Genomic DNA, 18731 nt, shown 5'->3' with positions numbered 1-18731 from the left:
TTCATGGTCAGGCTCCTCCTTACATCACTGATCTGATCCAGCCTTACACCCCAGCTCGGGCTCTGAGGTCTGTGGATCAGAATCTACTTATGGTTCCACGCACACGGCTCAGGACCAGAGGAGAGAAATCTTTTCAGGCTGTTGCTCCTAAGCTTTGGAACAATCTTCCTCTCTCTTTGCGCTTGATGGAGTCTACTGACTCCTTTAAGAAACATCTTAAGACGTTTCTATTTGTTCAGGCTTTTCCTTGAATTTCTCGAACTCCTGTGTTGTTCTCGGTGTTGTCTTGATCTTTGAAGTATGTACTGTTTTGAGTATTGTTTTGATTGTTAAAGCGCTTTGTGACCCTGGTCTCGAAAAGCGCTATATAAATATATATTACTTACTTACTTACTTAAATAAAAACAGTATGGAAGTAAATCAATTCCATCAGAATATTGAAAGGTTGAATTCATTTCAATTATTCAATATTTGTTATTTTTTAATTTCAACCCATTTAATATGGAATTTATTGAATTTAAGTTTTAATAAAACGAATTACAACTTATTTAATATTGAATTTATTGAATTTAAGTATAAAAAAACGAATTACGACTTATTTAAAATTGAATTTATTGAATTTAAGTATAAATAAAACGAATTACAACTTATTTAATATAGAATTTATTGAATTTAAGTATTAAAAAAAAAATTACAACCTTTCAAAATAGAAATGATTAAATAAACTATTTAAAAGAAAATTATTCAACATTTCAAAATAGAAAGTATAGAATGAAATGATTAAATACAAACAAATTAAACCTTTAGATTGAGACATTATTTATTTAATTATTTTTAAAAAATACTAATAGTATAATAATAATAATAATAATAATAATAATAATAATAATAATAATAATAATAATAATAATAATAATAATAAAAAGAACATTTCAACAATCCAAAAACATGTCTAAGTGGGAATCCAGTCACCATGACTGATTTCACTTTCCATTCATCCCTCGTTTCGAATCAAGGCACTTGAACATTCTTAGAAGAAAACGAAACTTGGAGAGAAAATTTCATCCTTTTCTGTTTGGGAACCATGGTCTCAGATGCAGAGGAGCTGATCCTGTGTTTTTGTTTTTTTAGACAAGTCATTCTACAACGTTCCTTAAAGGGTCTCTACTTTATTATTATTATTATTATTATCTATTATTTATTACCTTTCTGACACGTGTTTTTAGTGTTGTCAATTAAAACAGATCTTTGCAAAGTGAAATGAAAACCGAATTTATTTGAGTGTATAATAACGTGTGTATATATATATATACATATATATATATATATATATATATATATATATATATGTATATATATATATATATATATATATATATATATATATATATATATATATATCTTCATGGACGACTTTAGGATGTTCAGTAATACAAGAATAATACAAGTAATACAAGAACGACTGATGGATTTTTAACAAGGATGTAGGAAAAGTATTGAGTTTGGGTTTTTTTTTTTTAACTAAAGCAAATGTTACACATTTTTGTAATGACAAGTCATTGTGTAAGTGGGCGTTACTGGAGAGTATATAAACGCAGCCCAGTCTTACACCCAATATCCTGCTTCACCCGCTGCTTTGTAAGTATAATTATTATATATATTATATATATTATTATGACGTTACCTGCGCGTTTTACGCGAATACAACTTATTGTGATGCTGTTATTTAACCCGGTAGATAAGCGATCACACAACCATGTGTAAAGGTCAAACCGAACATGCTGAAGTTAGATATTAAAGGTCGTTTGAGGAGAAAATTAAACTAAATTCACATTTTTTACTTTAGATCGTAAAATGGTAAAACGGAAACCGGAAGTGATGGACGATCGCAGGCTAACGCTAAGCTAAGGGACTTTCCGAGTGACACACGGAATTTTTCAGTGAGTGGTTTATGAAAGGAAATGACTCATGATCGTCTCGTTTCTTCTTTTTTTTTAAAATAATCTTTGGGCATTTTTCCCAAATGTCTCGTATCACAACTGTTCCCGAAACTATGTCGTCGTTTGTCACGTTAGCTGTAGCATCGGTTAGCATTTTCACTGACAGGCGTCGCTATTGTTTTTTATTTATTTAACATTTATCCACAGCTTTGTTTGCATTTTAGTACAAAGATTACAAACTGTTGTTATTATGTTTGAGTGAAATAAGATGTTTTTAATCGTAACCAATGGATATCGACGAGTGGATAAAAAGGGCGAGACTAACGTAAATAAAATAAAAATAAAGATATTTAACGCGAAATAAAATCTTTAACATCTGGTCTTTTGTTTGTGTAGTATAAAATTAAAGATTTCAATCTTCTATTTTATGTTAAAACCCGACTGGAAATTAATATTTTTGGAACTTTCCGTCGAAAACACATTATTTTTATTATTATTATTGTTTACATTTTATTCAAAGTTTAATCCCATTTATAAACAATAGCAACACTTTAAGAATAACGATGAACCTTAAAATCATGTATATAATTATATATCTTAAAAATAGGAAAGGCTTATTAGGTAAAAAGAAAGATAATGATGCTTAAAATGTGTGGTTCATCGTGTTGTAATGGATTAAAAACGTGTTTTGTCCCCCAAGTAAACACTAAAGTTTATAGATTAACTTTATTTTTTATTGATCTTTCTCCGCTCGACTGTGTCCACACTTCAGGAGATGACTACTTGTGTTATGAGCAAATAAATGAAGGTCTTGGAAAGTCCCGTAAAAGATTTGAAATAACGCAAGATAGTATATTTCTACTAAGATGCTGCGTAAGACGGAGATTCTGTTGATCCAACGACACATGTTTCTATATTCAATGAATTAATTGATATTTTGTTTTCTTCAGGATCTGCTGACGACTCGCTCCGGCAAGATTTTTGTTTTTTCCTCCCAAAGGAAACAAGATTTCCCGCCGGGTTTCCTCCCAAACGATAATGGCCCCTTAAACGCCTCCGAATGAGATGTCTCTGATGGGGGGAGGGGTTTGAGATGAAACACCCCCGTGGACGAGTGAATGTGTGAAGAAAGTGGTTTTAGTTTCAATATGTTGAGTCAGAGAACGAGTGCGTTTCCGTCCGTCTGTGCGTTGGACTCGCAGGAGGACGTGAAGCCTGTCGATCCAGGATGAGACCTCACTCCTGGGGTCCAGAGATATTTAAGTTCATAGTTGAGGGTTTAAAGGTCGTCACTTTTGAAGGTTGTTTGGCTAGTTTTAGTTTCACCGTGTGAGAAAGTGTGTCGGGTTTTCTCAAACCTCTCCTCCCCTCAGAGACATCTTGTTTGTCTTTGACAATCTTCCCTTTTCACCTCAAAACAAACAAAGCCAAAAAAAAAAAATGGAAACTCTCGTTCAGCTCAAGAACAATTCTTTTCTGATGGGTCTGTGTCGTAACGGGCCCCCGGCGGACCTTCAGTACGACAACTCTTCAGGTAAACGAGTCGATCACTTCACTTTTTGGTTCCAGTCTCACCTTTGACCCCCCGGTTCTCTGCAGAGCTCTTCCGCATCTCCACCTTCGCACGCTTCCCGGCGTCCGCCGTCAGCGAGCGCAGTCTGGCGAAGGCCGGCTGGTTCTACACCGGCGTCGGGGACCGGGTTCAGTGCTTCAGGTGCAACGTGACGGCGGACGGTTGGCAGTCTGGAGACTGTCCTTCAGAGAAACACCGTCAACTCTCTCCTTCCTGCTCCTTCATCCAAAGTCTGCCGTCCACGGCGAACCTGCTCTCCTCCTCTCACTCGGCCTTCTCTCCGCTCCGCATCGCCCCCGCCATCCCAGTAAGAGCTCGCCACGGCAACGACACGGTGTCAGGGGTTTGAGAAAATATAGTTAGAATATCATAATATCATTTCTTAGCAATTTTTTATCAGATAAAAACAATATATGTTTTTTAAATTTACAGTTAACGTTCAAATATTCACACAGTTTTGTGTTGCAATTAAACTCCTGACCACTAGATGGCAGCAGTCATTACGTCCTCCGCAGCTACAGGAAGAATGATGACTGAGGACAAGAGGATGCAGTGAGTCCAGCAGCTTTTAAACCTGATGTTTGGACATATTTTTGGTTTGGAAAAAAAATTAAAGCTGTTACGACTTCGTCAAGAGTCAACTTCACTAAACATATATACTTGTTAGTACTGTATCACGATATATCGTATATTGACCCTGTATCTAGGGGTGTGTATGGGCAAGAATCTGATGATACCATACATGCCTCGATACGATGTACCGTTTTGAAACTACAATATGTCCAAACATCAGCTTTAAAAGCTGCTGGAGTTCCTGTATCCTCTCGTCCTCAGTCGGTGCCAGGATTTCCTTTCTCCTCTTGAGTTGCAGAGGACGTAACGACTGCTGCTATCTAGTGGTCGGAAGTTTAATTGCAACACAAATAATTGTAAAAAAGGTTATATGTGTATATATATATATATATATATTCAACAGCACTATTATCGTGAAAAAGAACTGTTGATAGTTTATTGATATTCAAGTGTGACAATATTTTCTTACAACCCTGATCGTATCGGCAGGTTCTCGGACCGGTACACGCGCCTATAAACGTGAGCGTCTTGTTTCAAATCCAGCTCCCCGGTCCAGCAGCCGCTCCTTCAAACCCGTCAGCAGGTCCGGGCGAGGAGCCGGTCGGGTATTTGAACATGGCCTTCAACCCACCGCCGCCGTCCAGCCCACTGTCCTCCCGCGGGGTGGAGGACGTCTCCCACCAGAGGCCCACGTGTCACAACCCGGCCATGCGCCGAGAGCAGGACCGCCTGGACTCCTTTCAGACGTGGAGCCTCTCCATCATCACTCCTGCCGAGCTCTCCAGGGCCGGCTTCTACTACCTGGGCCAGGGAGACCGGGTGGCGTGTTTCAGCTGCGGCGGACAGGTGAGGGAGTCCCGGGTCGACCAGAAGGTTCCTACGGACCTAAATCAGTCATTTTAATATTGAATGGTTGAATTTAACATTTAAAATGTTGAAACTTTGAGTTTTTTTTAAGGCCTTTAATTATTTGAGATAATTTAATTAAATCATTTCTATTTTTAATTAATGAATTAGTTTAAAAATGTATACATTTTAGTTTAAAAAAAATGTAAATGTTCTCAAAACTTCATTCATAGTTTTATTTTCCCATAATTCAAACAATCAATTCAATATTATTTAAATTGATAGTGTTTTAAATTCAATATAAAAATGCTGGTAGTGTGTAATCGTGTCAACAGACATTACCAAACGAGTCCTGATGGAACCAATCAGGTGACGTGCGGACGATCACGTGACCACGTCGAAACACATGTGGCTCTGGACTCATTTTGTATTCTCTGGTTACAATATTATAGTTTTTTATATTGAGTTATATATAGTATTGAGTTATATTGAGAATTTAGAAATTTCATTTTTGAACTCTTGGAAATATGAAGTCAAACTATGTGTAAAAAGAATATATATATATATATATATATATATATATATATAGTTAAATAAATAGATTTTTAAATTCAATTATTTATTTTTTTTAAAACAATTCAATACAAAACGATGGAACTATTAATTTTTATAATTCTATGTTGAATTTAAAAGGCTAGCAATTAAAAAGTATTGAATTTAGACATTTTTATTTTTTAATTATTGTTAAAAGTTAAGTTAAATCTGACATGGTGAAAATGGAATTTCTGAAAATATTAAAATAGTTATATTTGTATTTTTTTTAAATTAAAAAAAGATTCAACCTTTCAAAATACAAATTATTTAAAAAAATATTATTCAATGCTTAAAAAAAAAAAATCAAAATGTCAAAAGCTTGAAATATTAAATTGTGTATATATGTGTGTTTGTTGCAGTTGTGTAACTGGGAGCCCGGCGACAGAGCCGTGTCGGAGCATCAGAGACATTATCCAAACTGTCGCTTCGTTCGAGGCGATCGAGCCGAAAACGTTCCACTGGCAGGAGCCACCGGAGCATCTTCATCTTCATCTTCATCATCCTCAGCAGCGGCGGCGACGACGACGACGACGACGACTTCCTCACAACTGTCTGCAGCCGCCCTCGCTCTCAGCAACGTCTCCAACCCGGCCATGCAGCAGAGCGACGAGCGGCTGCTCACCTTCGTCAACTGGCCCACTCGCATCCCGGTCCGGCCCGACCAGCTCGCCAAAGCCGGGTTCTACTACGTCGGTGAGAACCCAGGAGCTCGTGATGTTTTGTTGCGGAATTATTGAAGCACTAGTGATGCGTTAATGTAGCGAAGCATCGTTTAAATGGTTGTTTAAAGGCTCGATATTGCAGAGCAGACGGTGCCATCTAGTGGCCCAAAGCGTCATTACTCACTAGCGAGCGCAGAAGTGTGGCCCCGGGGCCGTACGGTCGTTCTCAATGAGGTCATCGTCAAACTGTCCTCGAACCTGTCGTTCCACAGGTACCATAAAACAAAACGGATTCTACCTCATGGGTGCTTCGCCCTCTACTAGCCGTCGCCATGGGTCACCACGCAAAGTAACCGATGGTGACGGCCAGCAGAGGGCGTCGTACGCATTCGTAGAACCATGGTTATAGAGAATTAATGATGAAAACAATTAGCTTAATTAAGAGTAGCTAGCTTAACATGTAGCACAAAGGTTATTGAGGTTTTGCCCAAAGATTGTTTTGATTGTTCTGTGTTTAAAAAAAAAAAGGTTTAAAATGTTTAAATTTTTCCCGCACTTAATGTGATTCATCGAACTGTACTTTGTTCACCTCAAAGGTCGCAATGACGACGTCAAGTGTTTCTGCTGCGACGGAGGTCTGCGGTGTTGGGAGTCTGGAGACGACCCGTGGGTCGAACACGCCAAGTGGTTCCCGCGGTAAGAACAGTCAGAACCACCGAAGCAGAACTAGTTTTGAGGAGTGTTTAAGTGTCTGGTATATGAATACTTTGAAGGGCCTCATGTGGCCCCCTGGCCCCGCTTTTTCAGAGATAAAGACAAGATGACGCAGATTTTTTGTCGAGATTTAACTATTTGTTTAAAAAAACTGATGAATCACTTTACAGGGTCAACAAAACGATGTACAGTGATAGTGTAGTAACAAGTATATATGTGTAGTATTATCCAGTACTTGACTCTGGTGTTGTGATAGTGTAGTAACAAGTATATATGTGTAGTATTGTCCAGTACTTGACTCTGGTGTTGTGATAGTGTAGTAACAAGTATATATGTGTAGTATTGTCCAGTACTTGACTCTGGTGTTGTGAAAATGTAGTAACAAGTATATATGTGTAGTATTGTCCAGTACTTGACTCTGGTGTTGTGATAGTGTAGTAACAAGTATATATGTGTAGTATTGTCCAGTACTTGACTCTGGTGTTGTGATAGTGTAGTAACAAGTATATATGTGTAGTATTGTCCAGTACTTGACTCTGGTGTTGTGATAGTGTAGTAACAAGTATATATGTGTAGTATTGTCCAGTACTTGACTCTGGTGTTGTGATAGTGTAGTAACAAGTATATATGTGTAGTATTGTCCAGTACTTGACTCTGGTGTTGTGATAGTGTAGTAACAGTATACATGTGTAGTATTGTCCAGTACTTGACTCTGGTGTTGTGATAGTGTAGTAACAAGTATATATGTGTAGTATTGTCCAGTACTTGACTCTGGTGTTGTGATAGTGTAGTAACAAGTATATATGTGTAGTATTGTCCAGTACTTGACTCTGGTGTTGTGATAGTGTAGTAACAAGTATATATGTGTAGTATTGTCCAGTACTTGACTCTGGTGTTGTGATAGTGTAGTAACAAGTATACATGTGTAGTATTGTCCAGTACTTGACTCTGGTGTTGTAGTATTTACAGACCACATGACTCTTGATGAAGTCGTAACTGCTTTCATTTGTTTTCAAACCAAAATATGTCCAAACATCAGCTTTTGCTTGAGTCGCTGTATCCTCTCGTCCTCAGTTATCGCCAGTACACAGGATTTCATTGTTCCTTAAGCTGACGTAATGGCTACTGCCATCTAGAGGCTGGAAATTTAATTGCAACACAAAAATCCTCAAACGCTTTAAATAATTGAAGGTTAATTAAAATTAAAAAACATTTTATTTTTCCACACACTTGACTGAAATACAAACTGTAAAAACAATGATGACGAAAATAAAAGTGTTCACTTCAGATGTAATTCTTGAACCTAAAGAAGTGTCTCGTGTGCAGATGTGAGTATTTGCTGCAGGAAAAGGGTCAAGAGTTCGTGCAACAGATCCAGGCTCGCTTCCCTCGACTGTTCGAGCAGGTGAGTTTTCCGCAGAACCTTCAGGTTCCACGTCTAACTCTGGCTCCCCTGCAGCTTCTGACCACCGGAGAAAACACCGCCAGGGAGTTTGTGGATCCGCCCGGTGAGTGGCTTTCGTGAAAATGTGTCATACGACTCATCCTCGTGGTCTTGATGATCCCCCCTCCTCCCGACCCCCCCACAGTGGTCCACCTGGGCCCGGGAGACGAGCGCTCCGAGGACGCCGTCATGATGAACACCCCGGTCATCAAGTCGGCTCTGGAGATGGGCTTCGACCGCAGCCTGGTGAAGCAGACGGTCCAGGGCAAGATCCTGACCAGCGGGGAGAACTACAGGACGGTGCAGGAGCTGGTCTCGGACCTGCTGAGCGCCGAGGACCAGAAGAGGGAGGAGGAGCGAGAGATGCTGGCAGAAGCCATGGCCTCAGGTGTGACACCTGAGACTCCGGACGCACTCGCCGGGTTGTTGGTTTGACGCCGGGTTTGTTGTGACTCAGATGGATTCACGTTCGTCAAGAGGCACCAGGCGGCTCTGACCCAGAGGCTGAAGAGCGTGGAGCCGGTCCTGGACCACCTGCTGGAGCAGAGCGTCTTGTGTGAGTGTGGAGACGCCGGGGCTTCCTTGAGGAGGACTTCTTTATGGAAGTAGATCAGTGCCGTCCAAATATTGAACTTTAAACTTTAGGTGTTTTTAAGCATTAAATTCAATTATTTTAATACTTTTGAGGTTGAATTGGTTTAAAAAAAAGAAAAAAAAAACATAGAATTGAATATTTTCAAAAATAAATGTTCAAAATTCAATATTTTCAAATTCCTACTCGTTTAAATTCAATATAAAAAATGTTGTGTAATATTGTCACAAGACAAAACCACTCTTCATATACTATGTCGCTTCTATACTCTCGCATACTTCAGTACTAAGCGTTTGTCGCTCCTATACTCTCACATACTTCAGTACTAAGCGTTTGTCGCTCCTATACTCTCGCATACTTCAGTACTAAGCGTTTGTCGTTCCTATACTCTCGCATACTTCAGTACTAAATGCTTGTCGCTCCTATACTCTCGCATACTTCAGTACTAAACGTTTGTCGCTCCTATACTCTCGCATACTTCAGTACTAAACGCTTGTCGCTTCTATACTCTCACGTACTACACGTTTGTTGCTCCTATACTCTGACATACTTTAGTACTACACGTTTGTCGCTTCTATACTCTCGCATACTTCAGTACTAAACGCTTGTCGCTTCTATACTCTCGCATACTTCAGTACTAAACGTTTGTCGCTCCTGTACTCTGAAATACTTCAGTACTACACGTTTGTCGCTCCTATACTCTCGCATACTTCAGTACTAAGCGTTTGTCGCTCCTATACTATCGCATACTTCAGTACTAAACGTTTGTCGCTCCTATACTCTCGCATACTTCAGTACTAAGCGTTTGTCGCTCCTATACTCTCGCATACTTCAGTACTAAGCGTTTGTCGCTCCTATACTCTGAAATACTTCAGTACTAAACACTTGTCACTCCTATACTCTGAAATACTTCAGTACTAAACGCTTGTCGCTCCTATACTCTGAAATACTTCAGTACTACACGTTTGTCGCTCCTGTACTCTGAAATACTTCAGTACTACACGTTTGTCGCTCCTATACTCTGAAATACTTCAGTACTAAACGCTTGTCGCTCCTATACTCTGAAATACTTCAGTACTACACGTTTGTCGCTCCTGTACTCTTGCATACTTCAGTACTACACGTTTGTCGCTCCTCTACTCTCGCATACTTCAGTACTACACGTTTGTCGCTCCTATACTCTGAAATACTTCAGTACTAAACGCTTGTCGCTTCTATACTCTTGCATACTTTAGTACTACATGTTTGTCGCTGCTATACTCTGAAATACTTCATTACTAAACCCTTGTCGCTTCTATACTCTGAAATACTTCAGTACTAAATGCTTGTCGCTTCTATACTCTGAAATACTTCAGTACTACACGTTTGTCGCTCCTATACTCTGAAATACTTCAGTACTAAACGCTTGTCGCTTCTATACTCTGAAATACTTCAGTACTACACGTTTGTCGCTCCTATACTCTGAAATACTTCATTACTAAACGCTTGTCGCTTCTATATTCTGAAATACTTCAGTACTAAACGCTTGTCGCTTCTATACTCTCACACACTTCGGTACTACACGTTTGTCGCTCCTATACTCTGAAATACTTCAGTACTAAACGCTTGTCGCTTCTATACTCTGTAATACTTCAGTACTACACGTTTGTCGCTCCTATACTCTGAAATACTTCATTACTAAACGCTTGTCGCTTCTATATTCTGAAATACTTCAGTACTAAATGCTTGTCGCTTCTATACTCTGAAATACTTCAGTACTACACGTTTGTCGCTCCTATACTCTGAAATACTTCAGTACTAAACGCTTGTCGCTTCTATACTCTGAAATACTTCAGTACTACACGTTTGTCGCTCCTATACTCTGAAATACTTCATTACTAAACGCTTGTCGCTTCTATATTCTGAAATACTTCAGTACTAAACGCTTGTCGCTTCTATACTCTCACACACTTCGGTACTACACGTTTGTCGCTCCTATACTCTGAAATACTTCAGTACTAAACGCTTGTCGCTTCTATACTCTCACACACTTCGGTACTACACATTTGTCGCTCCTATACTCTGAAATACTTCAGTACTACACGTTTGCCGCTCCTGTACTCTGAAATACTTCAGTACTAAACGCTTGTCGCTCCTATACTCTGAAATACTTCAGTACTACACGTTTGTCGCTCCTCTACTCTCGCATACTTCAGTACTACACGTTTGTCGCTCCTATACTCTGAAATACTTCAGTACTAAACGCTTGTCGCTTCTATACTCTGAAATACTTCAGTACTAAACGCTTGTCGCTTCTATACTCTGAAATACTTCAGTACTAAACGCTTGTCGCTTCTATACTCTCACACACTTTGGTACTACACGTTTGTCGCTCCTATACTCTTGCATACTTCAGTACTACACGTTTGTCGCTCCTATACTCTGAAGTACTACCCGTGTGGGTTCACAGCTGCAGAGGAACACAGTGGCCTCCAGGCTCAGATGTCTCCGCAGCAACAAACCGCTCGACTGATCAAACTCGTCCTCAACAAAGGAAACGCCGCCGCCGAGGTTTTCCGCAACTGGATCCAGAAGAACGACGTCCATCTGCTCCGAGACCTCATGGGTACCTATGTCACCCCCCCCGCCCCCCCCCCCCTCACTGTCCACACGTCTACGTCTGCACTTGTCACCAGTTTGTGTGGTTTTTTTTGTTATAAGTTAAACCATACTTGAGATCTTTGGGCCTCAAACCTAACGCTTCATCGCTGAGTCCGTCAAACTGTAGACGAGTGGTTGTGATGGTGGAGGAAACGCACAGAAAAAAAAGAAGCTAATTGTTGCTCATTGTGTTTGGAATTCTCAGCCCAGTCAAATGAAGCCGCGTCACCGAGCCAAGATCTCTCAGGTATGAAGGGTCGCGACTCGTCGTTCCTACTGTGACGCGTTTAAAGTCGAGCTGAAGCCAGAGACGCCCGGGAATCATGTTGCCGGGACTTTAATGTCAGGACCACCGGGTCAGGAAGTGGCTGCAAAACATTTGTGGGGGGAATTTGACAAGAAGTACAAGTCATTTCAGCTCCACTTTAGACTCCTTTTCTGTCCTGACACCTATTTTTATTTTCTTTCTGCCTGTCGTGTCTTTGATCCGTCGCCCGGTGAGAAAGTGGGATCATCTGGACGTGCGTCTCTCTCTCTGCAGATCTTCCCATGGAGGAGCAGCTGAGGAGGCTGCAGGAGGAGCGCACCTGCAAGGTGTGCATGGACAAGGAGGTCAACATCGTCTTCATCCCCTGCGGACACCTGGTGGTGTGTAAGGAGTGCGCGCCCTCGCTGCGCAAGTGTCCCATCTGCAGGGGTCTGGTCAAGGGCACCGTGCGAACCTTCCTGTCGTAACCGCTGGCGCTTTAGGACGAAGATCTTCAACCTGACATGGACTAGTCCTGCTTGATGTTGACCAACGTTTTATTATCTGCTGTATGTTCCAGGTCGCACCAGACATAAAATGCATAATAAAGGAAAAAAAAACATAAGTCGCATTTTTGGGGGAAATTGATTTGATCCAAGAACAGACGTGTCATCTTGAAAGAGAATTTAAAATAAAAATAGGCAACAACAGGCTGAATGATTGTACGTTACGTTACACGACTGAGAACCTGGTACAGCTATGTTCAAAATAATAGTGTTTTTAAAAAAGTGAATAAAGCTGAAAATCCTTATTTATTTTCTTTCATTAGGAACGCTGCACATGGTATTTCACAACAAATCATAAAGAAAAAAGTATCAATATTTAATTACTTTACAGAATATGAAGGAAAATGTGATATTTCTATGTTCAAAAAAATAGCAAGTGTCAGCATTTCTCATTCCAAACTCAAATATTTACTAAATAAACTAATATTAACATTTAGCAATCCTGACAATGAGTTAACTAATATTTGTTGATAATAACCCCTGTTTTTGATAACTGCTGCATGGAGTCAACCAACCTCTGGCACCTGTGGACAGGTGAGCCAGCCCAGGAGGACAACCTTAGAATAGAATAGAAACTCTTTATCCCCAGAGGGGAAACACACTTTCACAACAGCATAGTTGAGAAGAAAAAAAAATAAAGTGCAGGGAAAAAAGAATAATAGAAGAGATAATACAAAATAAAATAAAAACGATCTTAAAAAATTAGAAATTTAACACTATTAACAAAATAAAATAAAATAAAATAAAATAAAACACACTACGGATTAGCATCAGGATATTTAAAGTAGAGAGTTAAATATCCTGACACCAGTTGGGATGAAGGACCTTCTATAACGCTCCGTCCTACACTGGGGGTGCCTGAGCCACTGAAGGAGCTGCTCCTCCACGGTCAGGCGGTCAGGTCCCACAATTCCTCTGCATTTTTTGGGTTTTGCCTCAGAAACAGCAAATTTTATGTCACACCACAAGTGCTCAGTTGGATTAAGGTCTGAGGATTGGACTGGCCACTCCATGACCTCAATGTTGTTGGTCTGGAACCAAGGTTTGGCTCCTGACTGGTATGTTTGGGGTCATTGTCCTGTTGAAACACCCATTTCAGGGGCCATTTCATTTTCCCATTCGGCATCAGGCAGCATGACCTCCTCAAGTATTGTGATCCAAATGGATCCATCATCCCTGGTATGCGATATAAAGGCCCGACACCAAGGTAAGAGAAACATATGATGCGTCCTGGTCTTCAGAGTGAGCTCTGGCTTCAGTGTTTGGGGCTCGTCTGACAAAAGAACAATCTTACTTTCTTCCACAAAATGTTTCTCCATTTCTCCAGAGAACAGTCGACATGATGTTTGGCAAATGCAATCCTCTTCAGCACATGTCTTTTTTTGCAACAGTGGGGCTTCTTGCTGTAGATGATCCTCACATAAGATCTTCTAATGGTCACAGCACTCACAGGTACCTTCAGACCTGATCTCCCTGGAGCAGACACTTCGCTTAGTCTTTGCCATCCTGACCATCCTTCGGTCCATTCCAATGGTAGTCTTACGTTTCCTTCCACGTCTCTCTGGTTTGTCTTTTCATTTTAAAGCATTGGAGATCATTTTAGCAGCCGATCATTTCCTGCACTTTATACATTTTCCCCTCCAGTCAACTTTCTTAATCAAAGCATTTCTTCTGAACAATGTTTGTCACGACCCATCTTTCATCAGTTTTCACAGAGAATTGCATGGACAACATGTGATTCATCCTTAAATAACACCTGATTGAAACTTGTTTCTTTCACATAATGTCACTGATTGAACTCCACACTATTTTTTTGAACACGCCCCTTTTACTTAACTAGTCAATTACAGACCCAGGAGTATCATATCATTAAAGTTGGGTCTGTTGGTTCCTGACTTTACTAGTAAGTAAGCAAGTAATTTTTATTTATAAAGAGCTTTTCCAGACCAGGGTCACAAAGCGCTTAAACAATCAAAACAATATTCAATAAAGTATATACTTTAAAGGTCAAGATAAAACTGATAACACAACAGGAGTTCCAGAAAATCAAGGAAAAGCCTGAACAAATAGAAACGTCTTAAGATGTTTTTTGAAGGAGTCAGTAGATCATCAAACACAGATGTTTCTTGAAGGAGTCAGTAGATCAAACACAGATGTTTCTTGAAGGAGTCAGTAGATCATCAAACACAGATGTTTCTTGAAGGAGTCAGTAGATCATCAAACACAGATGTTTCTTGAAGGAGTCAGTAGATCATCAAACACAGATGTTTCTTGAAGGAGTCAGTAGATCATCAAACACAGATGTTTCTTGAAGGAGTCAGTAGATCATCAAACACAGATGTTTCTTGAAGGAGTCAGTAGATCATCAAACACAGATGTTTCTTGAAGGAGTCAGTAGATCAAACACAGAGATGTTTCTTGAAGGAGTCAGTAGATCATCAAACACAGATGTTTCTTGAAGGAGTCAGTAGATCATCAAACAAAGATGTTTCTTGAAGGAGTCAGTAGATCAAACACAGAGATGTTTCTTGAAGGAGTCAGTAGATCATCAAACACAGATGTTTCTTGAAGGAGTCAGTAGATCATCAAACACAGAGATGTTTCTTGAAGGAGTCAGTAGATCAAACAGAGATGTTTCTTGAAGGAGTCAGTAGATCAAACACAGAGATGTTTCTTGAAGGAGTCAGTAGATCATCAAACACAGATGTTTCTTGAAGGAGTCAGTAGATCATCAAACACAGAGATGTTTCTTGAAGGAGTCAGTAGATCATCAAACACAGAGATGTTTCTTGAAGGAGTCAGTAGATCATCAAACACAGATGTTTCTTGAAGGAGTCAGTAGATCATCAAACACAGAGATGTTTCTTGAAGGAGTCAGTAGATCATCAAACACAGATGTTTCTTGAAGGAGTCAGTAGATCATCAAACACAGAGATGTTTCTTGAAGGAGTCAGTAGATCTTTAAGAGCAAAGAGAGAGAAGATGGTTCCAAAGCTTAGCAGCAACAGTCTGGAAGGATTTCACTCCTCTGGTCCTGAAGTTCAGGAACCATCAGTAGATTCTTGGACAGCTCACTGTACAGTGTTTTGTTTCTTGCCCTTTGTTGAATTGCTGGATCTATTTTTCCTTAATCAACTGTAGTCTTATTTCAACTGTATAGTGTCTTGAGATAACTTTGTTATGATAAGACACTTTAAATAAAATTGAATCGAAATTCTGATCCACAGACCACCCGCACCCCCGGCAAAACTATGAAAAAAAACAAACTGGGACCTATAGTCCGGAAAATACGGTACATTAGTGATTCAACCTCTAAGATTTTAATTCCCAATAAACGACGCGTGGAAGAAAAACTACGAGACAAGAGTATTTGTTTGTACAAATATTTATTTTTCCACGTCTCTTCAAGCCAGGCTTAGATGATGCCGATCTGCGAACAAGAGGCGGAAGTTAGACGACACCAGGGTTCGAGCGCGAGAATCTCTTACAGGCATCAGAGGTTCCTTTGAACCTGCAAGTCTCAAGGACGCTCGACTCACCTTGTTGGCGACGTCCAGCGCGTCGTAATCCGGCGCCAGGCGAACGTACGCCTTCTTCTCGCCGTCGGGCCTGGAGGACCGAGAGGAAACGTGACTTTGGGTTCAGGGTCGGGGGGTCGTTTTAAGGAGGTCTCACCTGATGAGCGTGTTGACCTTGGCCACGTCGATGTCGTACAGTTTCTTCACCGCGTGCTTGATCTGATGCTTGTTGGCCTTGACGTCCACGATGAACACCAGAGTGTTGTTGTCCTCGATCTTCTTCATCGCCGACTCCGTCGTCAAGGGGAACTTGATGATGGCGTAGTGGTCCAGCCTGGAGGGAGGAGGAGACGGAAAGGTTCAGGTCCTCGTTCAAAGCACTGATGGATTTTTAATCAAGATCTAGTTCTGGTGCATCAGTCGTTAAGAGTCGAATCACATTATTTCATACTTTGATCGCATAAAACATCATTTGCACCAGAATATTTGCTACACATTCATGTTAAAACACTTTAATATACATTACAACACAAAACCAACCAAAAATGGTTCAAAACATTGATCTGCAGCACATGATATTAATATTGGTTCATTATTAAATCATATTAGTTGATGTTTAGCCATTTTTAATTAATTTACTAGGTTTATCAAACCATAATAACAAGTTTATTCTTGTGTACATTCTTGTTCATTGATGCAATTATTGATTCGTGTTCACTTTGTCGGCAACTGTGTGATCAGGATAAGAAACTTTTTTTTGCTCGTGTCGTAAACACAACATCGGATTTTTAGGTGTTTATTTGTACATAAACGAATGAAAAACACAAAATGACTGAAACCCCCCCAATAATCCAAAACTAGATGGATACTTTATCGATTCCCCTGGGGATAGAATACTTCCTTCAGGGGTCAATACAGTTACATCTACAAAATAAAGTGTGCAGGGAACAAAGTACAAATATAAATCTGTTTAAATATAGGTACAATTGTTAGTATAAGTAGTACAAGTAAGACATGCGAGAACCAGTGATGATAGTAATAATGTTTATCATGTGTATTCACACTTATTTAGCATATGCTTGTATATTACACTATATCATGTTCATGTTATAGCATTTAGATATTATACATGCATTACATGTATACATGTAATGCATGTATACCTGTGTATACATGTGGCTGAACTGAATCCTGAACTCCAATCCAAAATACAGGGTTTGTTGTTTTTTATTCTGCTTTCTTTTTGTATAGTTTGTGGTTTTTTATTTTGCATGTACAAATAATTTACTTTTTGTTTGTTTCTTCATGTTGCTACAACTTTTAAGAACATCTAGTCGTTTAGTAATTATATATTTTCACAGAACATTTGTCAGGTGTAAACGATAAATCACAGTTCAAGAAGTATTTTATTTTTAAATCAAAGTGCACCAACAACCCTTGGATAAAATAAATAAACGGTGCATCTTCCTTACAGTCATCCTGGTTATATTTACTTCTCTTAAACCCATTTGAGGTTTTTGTACAACATAAGTTTGAGTACTATGTTGCTGAACTACAAAGCCACCCCAGGAGAAGTATCCCTCAATAGTCAGGAACGTCATGAAGTAATACTCTGGAAACACGTTCATAGAGTACACAAGCGTCAAGTCCACGTACTTGTTCCTGCGAGGAGCACTCTTGCGAGGGTACTTGGGCTGTCTGCGGAGACTCTGGGTCTTGGGGCGACGGAAGGTCGGAGAAGTCCTGATCTTCTTCTTCCTCTGGCTGTGGACACCCTTCAACACAGCCTTCTTGGCCTTCAGAGCCTTTGACTTGGCCTGGGTCTTGGCCGGGACAGCTGGGACAGAAACAAACAGTAAATGAGTATTAATCCAGAATTAAACCATATTAACTTGTCAAGATCAGGTTTAAAAACACGTTAATAGTTACTTTATTGACCCAGTTTTGCATCGACAGTATTTGTTAGTGACATGACGTGTGTTCGGTTCAGTTACCAACATTCTAAAAAGGTAAATTGAAGTATATAATGCAAACTTAACTTATTATCGAGACATAATTAAAAAACTTAAACTTTCAATAAATATTTCTCACGTTTTCCCCTCAAACCACCACGTTTGACGCCTATGTATTTTGTATACATTGAAACACACGAATACATTGGAAACACGACAGATTTAAACCACAAATATCTTATAACAATAAACGCACGAACTCGCGAAAAAAATATACATTTTTTTTAATCATTTAATAAAACCACACTACGGATGCTAACGATAGCTTAGCATTACGCTCTAGCCAACATGCCGGGGAAAGCGTCCCTCGCTGAGCCTCACTTTTAAGCCATAAACGCCAACATTGACGAGTAATAAAGTCGAGATTCTCAGTCACGCCAACAAGAAGCTCCTACTGAGTGAACTCGTGATGTTTTAACGGCGTATTTAACGCCATTATTCGTGGATATTTGTGAGCTTGTCGTACCTTCCTTCTTCACCTTCGGTGCCATGTTGGGGAAAGGAAGTCCTGACGGGGTTTTCCGCAGTATAACGCAGGGGCGAGATCTTGGCGGGTTCTCGCGAGAACAACGTCACGCATAACGTCATACGCCACATGCGTGTTCCTTCTCATGCGTTTACGATCTTTTTTTTCTAAATCTAATTTACTTACAAATACTTGTTTGTATGAACCCATTTTAATTTAGAATTAATTTAAGTTATTTATATTTCAGTTCATTTTATTTTATATAGTTTGTGTTGCGGTTTATTTTTTTTTTGATAAACAAACGACATATTGACCAATATGGAAAAATGTGTCAAATCTTTTAT

General features: G+C 39.6%; 2 protein-coding genes and 1 non-coding gene across 6 annotated transcripts; 1 reads left to right on the top strand and 2 right to left on the bottom strand.

The window, feature by feature from the left end:
* Positions 1-1619: 1619 nt before the first annotated feature.
* birc2 (baculoviral IAP repeat containing 2) lies at positions 1620-12450 on the top strand. 4 transcript variants are annotated; one of them, XM_087807089.1, is made up of 13 exons: positions 1620-1638; positions 2891-3474; positions 3540-3820; positions 4576-4932; positions 5886-6219; positions 6785-6884; positions 8229-8307; positions 8362-8410; positions 8492-8734; positions 8804-8902; positions 11388-11543; positions 11784-11825; positions 12120-12450. In XM_087807089.1, exons 2-13 carry the CDS (start codon positions 3381-3383, stop codon positions 12311-12313), a joined length of 2028 nt encoding a protein of 675 aa, XP_087663215.1. In that variant the 5' UTR covers positions 1620-1638; positions 2891-3380; the 3' UTR covers positions 12314-12450. The 4 variants fall into 4 exon arrangements, with proteins under 4 accessions (XP_087663215.1, XP_087663217.1, XP_087663214.1 ...); XM_087807091.1 differs by lacking the exon at positions 1620-1638 and adding an exon at positions 1847-1940 and having other exon boundaries at positions 4630-4932; XM_087807088.1 differs by lacking the exon at positions 1620-1638 and adding an exon at positions 1847-1940.
* Positions 12451-15760: 3310 nt separating this feature from the next.
* Positions 15761-18459, bottom strand: rpl23a (ribosomal protein L23a). The gene is made up of 5 exons (XM_087807882.1): positions 18388-18459; positions 17566-17746; positions 16067-16243; positions 15931-16000; positions 15761-15821 (listed from the first exon to the last, which is right to left on the bottom strand). Exons 1-5 carry the CDS (start codon positions 18410-18412, stop codon positions 15807-15809), a joined length of 468 nt encoding a protein of 155 aa, XP_087664008.1. The 5' UTR covers positions 18413-18459; the 3' UTR covers positions 15761-15806.
* Positions 16320-16388, bottom strand: LOC148065840 (small nucleolar RNA Z17). Its single transcript, XR_015713352.1, has one exon. It is a non-coding gene; the product is annotated as a small nucleolar RNA Z17 (small nucleolar RNA).
* Positions 18460-18731: the final 272 nt, after the last annotated feature.

The sequence above is a fragment of the Callionymus lyra genome, chromosome 14 (genome assembly GCF_982586985.1).
Source record: "Callionymus lyra chromosome 14, fCalLyr1.hap1.1, whole genome shotgun sequence".
Classification (NCBI taxonomy): domain Eukaryota; kingdom Metazoa; phylum Chordata; class Actinopteri; order Syngnathiformes; family Callionymidae; genus Callionymus; species Callionymus lyra.
Note: the sequence above shows the minus strand (reverse complement) of the source record. Positions and strands in the feature narration are given on the sequence as shown.

Excerpts from the sequence above, each read along its gene's own strand:
- birc2 (XM_087807089.1), top strand. The coding sequence starts at position 3,381 with ATGGAAACTCTCGTTCAGCTCAAGAACAATTCTTTTCTGATGGGTCTG. Across the intron at positions 6,885-8,228 it reads CACGCCAAGTGGTTCCCGCG|ATGTGAGTATTTGCTGCAGG; the intron begins GTAAGAACAGTC and ends TCTCGTGTGCAG. Across the intron at positions 8,411-8,491 it reads GGAGTTTGTGGATCCGCCCG|TGGTCCACCTGGGCCCGGGA; the intron begins GTGAGTGGCTTT and ends ACCCCCCCACAG.
- rpl23a (XM_087807882.1), bottom strand. The coding sequence starts at position 18,412 with ATGGCACCGAAGGTGAAGAAGGAAG. Across the intron at positions 17,747-18,387 it reads ACCGAAGGTGAAGAAGGAAG|CTGTCCCGGCCAAGACCCAG; the intron begins GTACGACAAGCT and ends TTTCTGTCCCAG. Across the intron at positions 16,001-16,066 it reads AAGGTCAACACGCTCATCAG|GCCCGACGGCGAGAAGAAGG; the intron begins GTGAGACCTCCT and ends TCGGTCCTCCAG.